This window comes from Triticum aestivum, chromosome 4B (assembly GCF_018294505.1).
Source record: "Triticum aestivum cultivar Chinese Spring chromosome 4B, IWGSC CS RefSeq v2.1, whole genome shotgun sequence".
Lineage (NCBI taxonomy): Eukaryota > Viridiplantae > Streptophyta > Magnoliopsida > Poales > Poaceae > Triticum > Triticum aestivum.
In genome coordinates, this window is record NC_057804.1 from 25,558,404 (window position 1) to 25,566,908 (window position 8,505).

The following is an 8,505-nucleotide window of genomic DNA, read 5'->3' on the forward strand; positions in this document are numbered from 1 at the left end:
TCATTCTCCTATACGATGTGAAGTGCGATCCTAGATGGACGGCCATTGATCTTTTTCTCACGTGGATGTTCCATTCTGATCTCTCGTCTGTCCCCTGTCCACTCCATAATGGTGCTGAGGTTATGTTCTACAAATCACACTTGTTAAGGAGCACAAGAACCAGTTGAGGCACATGCATGGTTGTCGAAAACTGACCTTTTTTGACACAATCTACTTCCATCCAATGGACCCTGGTTCCATTCTGTCCATCTTAAATGAATCCAATTTTATTTTCCAACTGATTTTCTTATTTTGCTTTTTATTTTCCTATGTTATTATTTGCAGGTAGTTATCCCTGTTCTTTTGACCCCTACGGAGAAACAAATAGCAAGAGAGCTACTTACTTTGTTTCTCTTTATTTATAGTCCACATGCGAGCGTTAGAGCGCGACACGGAGGGCGAGGTTGTCGTTATCCTCCTCCTAGCACAACAAGGCGTCCCACTTGATGGGGTGGCGGACGGGTAGTGGAGCTGAGTTTAGAGATTTTAATATGAACTACGTACGGATGTATATAGACGTATTTTAGAGTATAGATTCACTCATTTTGCTCTGTATATAGTCTCTATTAAAATCTTTAGAAGGTCTTATATTTAGGAACGGAGGGAGTACATGTGTTGGTCTGCACACGTAGCAACTCTCTGGAAATTAAAAGTTTAAAATAAAAAGTGGATATGTATGAGAAGTGGAGGGCAACTTCACTTAAAGTTGGAGAGCAGGAGTTGCTTGTTTGCATTTTGGCCTCGAAGCATCTGGTGCTTCATGCCGGGTATTTTTGGCCAGCAAGATAAAATATGATGCACAGGTTCCCGCAAAAAAAAAAAAGACGCACAGGGCAAAGGGGTCTCTTTCTGCCTTCTCATGGCGATAGATTTACGTGTATCTTGGGCACTATTATTTTTCGTGACTTTTCAACAAAAATAACGGACTGCGCTTTTTTCCTCTCGAGCGGAACAAATTGCACCCTTTTCTTTTGATTGGAACAAATTCACCTCTCATCGCCTCCTCTTGCTCAGAACACTCGCCATTTTAACACTCATTTGGTTTTATACACAATGGCGCAAATGTTCACTGTTTGGTTGCTGCTTCATTTGGTTGCTGTTTGGTTTCTGATGGTTCATTTGTTTTTCTTTCGCTATAGACCGCGTTTACAAGGAAGAAGCACTTTGGTAAGGAAGAGAGGGAGCTCGAGTGGGCCCATGCACAGAATTGAAGAATTGAAGCACTTTGCAAATTGAAGAATTCCATTTGTGGGATGCTTTCCATAATCTGCCATATTTCTTGAAAGTTATGAATCTGATTATGTGCTTGTTGGTGATTCATGGCAGGCTCAGGGAGCTTCACACTCTCAAGGGGCATGTGGAGTCGGTTGTGAAGCTGAAGGGCCTTGACATCGACACCATTCAGCAATCTTACACCGTTTGATGGGTTCAAGTATCCTTAAGAGTTAACAGAGGGATTGCTGCATAGGAATAACAGACTTTTGCCCTCTGTTATAGTTGGCTTATAGCCGCCGACATTACCAGTTCGATATATGAAGGTGTTTCATGTGCTATCAGTCCAGTATTAGAGGTAGGGCAGAAACCAAATAGACCAAAAGAGCAATCAAATAACCCTTTCTAGCCCTCTTTCCTTTTTCTTTGTATCAACTATAAACCACTGAATTGTCTTCAATTGGATGGGGTATCCTAGCTCGTCTGAGAGCGAGCTTCGCTTCAACCAAATCTTTCATAAAGGGATGGCGATATGCCTCGAGACAAACAGAACACCACTCTGAGCCTCCGAGCTTTCAGAAGCTAATCTGGTATCTTTACGAATTATTACTATCAGATAAACTTCCACCCATTGTGCGTGCGTGCCAGCAACAATAGTTACACCCATGCATACATAGCCGTATGCATCTCCCAGATGCAGAGGCCGGGGGTCATCCTCCTTTTCTAAAATAAAAAAAAATTGTGCGTGCGTGCCAGCAACAATAGTTACACCCATGCATACATACATCAACAAGTACAAGTAACCTTTCCGCGAAGCTAATGAAAATGAGCAGCTTGTAGAGCATTTGCCTTCTCGGCAGCCACTGAAGCATCCTCGGCTCTGCCCTCCACTGCGTATGCTTTCTCCTGCAAAAAAAAAAAAAAGCGCAAATCAAAAGCGATGATAATATCATGGTCTTCATCAGAGTTACTGGGGTACAGATAAGAGTTCCGGCATCTGGGGAATGTCTTCTTATGTCTAATGATCGCAGCTCAACTGAGTTTGCAGAGTTGCTATTATAATCATTTTTAGATCAGAGAAAAGGGATGCTAATATCATCCACTGCAAAGGCAGCTACATTCGTAGGAGGGTCAATTGCTAGAATCGACAACATCAAATTAGTGTTACTACTAGGCTCATCGTGAAATTCAACTTTATAATAATGCACAATTACGTTCACGCGAGTCAACCAATTTTCATAGATATTGGTGGTCGGATGTCACCTTCAAGACACAACAGTTTCATCAGTGTCCAAATAGACAAATCATCTTGTATTATGAGCCACAACAATTTCTAAATTCCAGATAAAATTCTCAACCAGTTTGGTGGATTGGTGTAAGTTGATACATGCCAAGTTCATTTTCTGTAAGGCTATCAGCTCATGAGTTCACAGATGCTGCATTTTGGATGAAAGTTTTCAAACCTTTAGTGAGTCGGTTAAGAGACAACAGTGAGAATACAGTGTATAAAATGGAAAGAAAGCAATGTGGTTGCAAAAGCACTCTACCAGCAAGCGCCACAGGAAAGGCGCGCCCTGTCGTTTGCTGATTTGTTTGACGAGCAGCTCAATTGCTGTGCACAATCCAAATTGTGTTAGCTAGCTCCTCATATAAAGGGCAACAAAAAAAATTACTAGTTATCTTTTTCAAGCATTGAAGACCAACTACCTGTAGATGTCTCTCCAGCATCTATTAGCACAGTGTACCAAACTTCATTGAAGACGTCCACTTGTTCATCCGATGCACCAATCATCTGATTGTATGTACCATGTGTTGATGTTCAGTAAAAGCAAATTCATGACTACTTGTCTTGAAAGACTATGTTTGGTGATCCTACTTTATAGCCAAGCCCATCGAAGTCTGGACCCAGGGTGTCAAACACCGCCTTGTGCTCTCCTTTTCCATATTTATAAACAGCATCGGCTAGCTGTAACAAAGAGAACAACAAATGGCAGCAAAAAGTCGATCAACTTCCCCACCGAAAATTTGTGATTTTATCACTGAGAACGAATGATGCAATAGACAAGCAAGCAAGAAGTAGAGGAAATTACGAAATAACAAGAGATACTGGAAAGCAACATTATTTGATATCAGTCCACCACAAATGAACGTATTACTGTGTCACAGTCAGATTTAGGAACCAAAATCGAGCATCCCACTTTTCAAGAATATTAATACTTTTTTTCCTTCAAACTGTCAATGTTCTCTTAGGTAATAATTACACTGTACATGTGGCTCTCCAATAGCATTTGACCTTGCATAAAGAATTTAGCACACCTGAATTGCCTTGTGCATCAGTTGCTGTCTCTTCGTGTCCATTGAAGAGACTCTGAACGAAAGAAAACAAATATTGAGAACACTTGTAACATGACAGTCAACAAATGTTGAGAACACTTGTAGCATGACAGTCTTCTGTTTCCAGTAAAAGAGAACCATTCAGATATCTGACCTTGATCGTAGTGAGTCCAGCAGATTTTCTGCTGCTTCAATTTCATTCATACATGGTAATGCCCATAATAAAAGTAAATCAAGGAGCCATTCCGCATGCCAAATGGACTGGAGAAAGTTCAAACTGGAATAGTCAGAAGAATGGATCTCTTATAGCTTTAGTTTATATCTTAAAATGCTCTTAAGAATAGGCAACACAATTAAATCTACATCTTCTAATTTGAACTAAAACCACGACGAGTAAATCGGAACGGAGGGAGTATATGAAAAATGTTTCCAGTAGTACCTCATTCTTAAGCTCATCTAGCAATGTTGTTAGCCTCTCTTTGGCCGGACCTATCTCACCACGTATATATAAACGGAGTAGCAAACCGAGAGCATTCAAGTACACCTGAAGTGATGAGAATTATTCAGTGTCTGTCTCGGATGTCAATATCTGGGAAAAAAAATTACCAATGACATTATAATACCTCTGCTGGCTCACAATCACTTCTATCGAGTTCCTTCATGATGTTTTGATCATATACCTCCAGAACTTTCCTAATAGGGGATTCACCTTCCAAGTAACAGACTGCCACATGCCACCAGTTGTGGGTAAACCTACAAAGAAGAAGGAAACAGATTTTCTAAGAAATCACATTCCTGCTTTTTTATTCGCATCACTAGAAAGGGTATCAAGTGGAGAACCGCATACATAAATGATGAGCATGCTGTCCATGATGGAGAACATGATTCCATGAATTCAGTAGCTTCTCTGAAGCGACATTCCTGCTGGAAAACATGGCACATCTGCAAGATAGAATGTAGGATGTAGCTTGTATTAAAGAACGTTTTCTTGCCTTAATGTGCACAGGTCAGCTAGTAAAACTCGTATGCTAAGGTAAGTTATTTAATTTAACAGCCCTTGCATGAGGAGAATTCACTAAGAACATACAGACATATCCCGTCATAACAAGAAAATCACCATGACTTCTCTTTCACAAAGAAAGTCTTTACTATTGTGTCTTCCAAAGAAATGAAAATGTAAGGACATGGAATACAGAGGATCAAAGTTAGAAGAAATAAGGTTATAAGCATCTGAATGACTCACCAGCTAAGCTAAATGAAACTGATTGTGTCATATTTGTCCAGTCCAAGAACTCTAAACATTGGAAAAGTTTTGAATAAAGAGCAGGGCCATAGACCTTTTTCATGAAAAAGGAAACAGTTCAAGAACTACTTGGGTCTATGTGCAGATCCTGCAAGAAAAACCTCGTTTGGCAGAGTTTGCAGCACAGCACAAAGCATCCACACTACCAACCCTTGGTGATGTGCAACGCATCACTCCCCTATGAGTTATCCAGGGTCATGTTGCCTTCTAATCATCCTAAACGATGCCACGAGTACATCTCGATCAAGTAGGGAGTAAACCATTTTGTTCCCTGGCATGGGATTTAACTGTAACTTAAGACTTATGGATAGGTCAACTGTTTTAATCAGCTAGCAATCAGCCCTGGATGATTATTGAATATTTAACGGTAGACATGAGCCTGGTATTCAGTTTTATTAGGACAATCTGTGCTAAGTATGAAAGAATTTCCAGTGGTAATTAAGGCGAAGGACTCTGTGAAAGGAGCAGAGCATTAAAGTTGCAGCATAGTGTGCTAATTGCTATTGGATTCATTTAGTTGAAAGTTGAAACTGTATCAAGTGACTGTGGCCTAGAGGAGGATTTTAACATCTTGATTAGCAGAGTTTGATCTCTATCCTATTGCATAGTTTTAGTTCAGTTTATGGTTATAATAAGTTCTGAACGCTTGTTATTTTTGTCGATGGTAATTTGTTCTAAGTTAGCAAGTCTAAACACTGGATCTCTGTATATTCGATACCTCAAAATACTCTCATACTTGGAAAGCTATTTCTTTACACACGTATATGGCATCAACAAGATTAAAAAAATGCTTGATGCTATTATTCAGCAGGTTAAGTATGTGACTGATCTACTAAATACCTATGTCACCAGGTATATAAGGTTCATACCACTTACAAGTCAGCAACTAGATGTAATCACCAAAGCCAAATATAGCCAAATGACAAAACATCCACATACATTATGCTGTGACCAGAAGTCGTTCTTGTTTATAGCCAAGCCTTTGCGAGCAGCTACCTCAGCTTCGTCCATTCTTCCAAGCTCTAGCAAAGGGAAAGCAAGCATGCCATATATATAGTTCCGATCTTGGTTCTCCGGCAAAACCTGATCAGCAATGAGCGACATGAATCAGTCAGAAAGAGTACTTTCTTAGTACAGTAGCATTTTCATACGAGGAGCTGCTTGATTTGAAGTTTCTGCATTTGGATATCAGCACAACCACACAACTTCTAATGAACATGGTAAAAAGTTATTACACTGTCACTGGTTTCATTCAGCGGGCTACCTACCCTGATGTTAGGAAACAGCAGCAGGCATACAACTCCTTTGAGCAACTACTTAATTTTATTTCGCTGGAAGTTTCTGCGGGTGTTACTAAAAGTTGTCCCACACAAGTGCACCCAATTCACAAAAGAAACGGCATTGCTATCCCCGGGTGTTAAATATGAAATTGTAAGCACAAAACCACACCTCTTTGTGGTAAATACTGAGCTTACTTGTTGAACAAATTCGAGGGATGTGTCCGGGCGTCCGACATAGAAGCAGAGGAGCTGCGCCCTCTTGAGGGACATGAGATCCCTGGGGAATTCCTTGAGCAACTGTCACATACAAGCATGATATTCAGTTTCATCAGTCAATTGGTGGTCGTCTTCCGCAGTAGCACACACTTCCAGTTTCCAAATCTGCAGGAGAAATCGAATCAAGCCGCGAGAGCGAACCTGGAAATGGCGCTCGATGGCCACCTCCGTGTCCCTGTCCTCGCCGACGAGCGCCGAGAGCGCCCGGAACACCGCCCGCTCGTACCCCGTCGCCTTGCCCTGGTTTGAAGCAGGCGAACACGCTGAAGGTCAAGGGAGGATTCGGAAGGGGAAAAGGAGCGAGGAGACTGACCGAGCGGACGGGAGACTTACGAGGCTGCCGGCTGCGGCGGCGAGGAAGGCGGCGGCCCCGGCGCGGTCGCGCGGGCCGACGAAGTGCGCGGCGTGCAGCGCGGCGAGCGCGCAGGACGGGTCGGCGGCGGCCGCGCGGAGCACGGCGCGCCCCCGGCCGCGGCCGAAGGCCATGGTCTGCGCGTAGTAGTCGTCCAGCGCCGCCGCGCAGTCCGGCGACGCCGTCCGGTACTCCTGCCCCCACATGTCCCTCCTCACCTCCCCCTCCCCCTCCCCCTCCATCTGCCGCCGCCTTGCTAGCTCGTCTCCGCTGCTTGGCCGCTCGTGGGAGTGGGAGGAGGGGGGTCGAGAGGCCGCGTGGGGGTGGGAGTGGTTGTTGCGGAGGCGTGCCGTGCCACCGCTCGCGACGTCCACGTCCGCGCGTGGTGGTTCGGCGGTCAGACGGCAGGGGTTGGGGGTGGGGGGCGCGTGTTGCGTCCTCCCGCGCGTCAGTGGTTTTGGGGCAGTGATCCTCCCGATGCCGCCGGATGCCGACGCGGTGGAAGAGTTGTTTGGACCGTAGCACTAGCAGTAGATTTGACCTTATTGGACATGGTAAAAGAAATAACTTGAGCCTGAGAAGCAACATTGAACTTTATGCAATTCCACATGGTTGCTAACAATTTGGTTCCTCCTAAGTCCTCAAGCATAATGGATTACTCACAAGGAATCTTAATCAAATGGGGTAATAACATATATAACAATCTGAACATACAAATCTTCATCAGTAAAGCACTAGACATCAACTCCCCAAGCAGCAATTAACATCGTGAAGTGGTCTCAACAACAGATCCGAGGTAATATTTCATAGATTGAAAAGAGGACGGAGATGAAGGTAATGATGGAGATGGTGCTAGCAAAGATTGGAGTCGGTGATGATCCTCCCCCACAATGAATATAGTGTTGGTGATGCTGATGGCTTTGATTTCCCCTGTCCGAAGGGGAATGATCCCGGCATATCAGTCCTCTGTGAGAGAGAAGTGTTTTGTTATGTTTCCACCTTGAAGATTGTGGTGAAAAATTCATGTAAATAAGAGGCATAGGTTTGAGGGTCAAATATGACCAGGGGCGCTGGAGAGAGGCAGTGGTGCCTTGTGCAAGCCTCATAGGCACCTCCCTGGCTTGAGTTCGGTGCCCCTGGCTCGCGGCCCAGGTCAGGCCGTGTAAGCCTCGTAGGCACCTCCCTGGCTTGAGTTCGGTGCCCCTGGCTCGTGGCCCAGGTCAGACCGTGTAAGCCTCGTAGGCACCTCCCTGGCTTGAGTCCGGTGCCCCTGGCTCGCGGCCTAGGTCAGCTCGTGTAAGCCTCACAGGCACCTCCCTGGCTTGAGTCCGGTGCCCCTGGCTCGCGGCCCAGGTCAGGGCGTGCAAGCCTCACAGGCACCTCCCTGGCTTGAGTCCGGTGCCCCTGGCTCGCGACCCAGGTCAGGGCGTGCAAGCCTCACAGGCACCTCCCTGGCTTGAGTCCGGTGCCCCTGGCTCCCGACCCAGGTCAGGGCGTGCAAGCCTCATAGGCACCTCCCTGGCTTGAGTCCGGTGCCCCTGGCTCGCGGCCCAGGTCAGCTCGTGTAAGCCTCACAGGCACCTCCCTGGCTTGAGTCCGGTGCCCCTGGCTCACGGCCCAGGTCAGGTCGTGCAAGCCTCGTAGGCACCTCCCTGGCTTGAGTTCGGTGCCCCTGGCTCGCGGCCCAGGTCAGGCCGTGTAAGCCTCGT

At 45.3% G+C, this 8,505-nt stretch overlaps 1 protein-coding gene across 1 annotated transcript; it reads right to left on the reverse strand.

Moving 5' to 3' along the window:
- Positions 1-1,824: 1,824 nt before the first annotated feature.
- Positions 1,825-7,285, reverse strand: LOC123090721 (tetratricopeptide repeat protein 38). Its single transcript, XM_044512054.1, has 13 exons — positions 6,778-7,285; positions 6,586-6,684; positions 6,364-6,465; positions 5,828-5,971; positions 4,433-4,527; positions 4,209-4,338; positions 4,025-4,129; positions 3,740-3,846; positions 3,568-3,619; positions 3,128-3,217; positions 2,959-3,043; positions 2,799-2,863; positions 1,825-2,157 (listed from the first exon to the last, which is right to left on the reverse strand). The coding sequence occupies exons 1-13, from the start codon at positions 7,036-7,038 to the stop codon at positions 2,068-2,070; spliced, it is 1,425 nt and encodes a 474-aa protein (XP_044367989.1). The 5' UTR covers positions 7,039-7,285; the 3' UTR covers positions 1,825-2,067.
- Between the last annotated feature and the right edge of the window lie 1,220 nt (positions 7,286-8,505).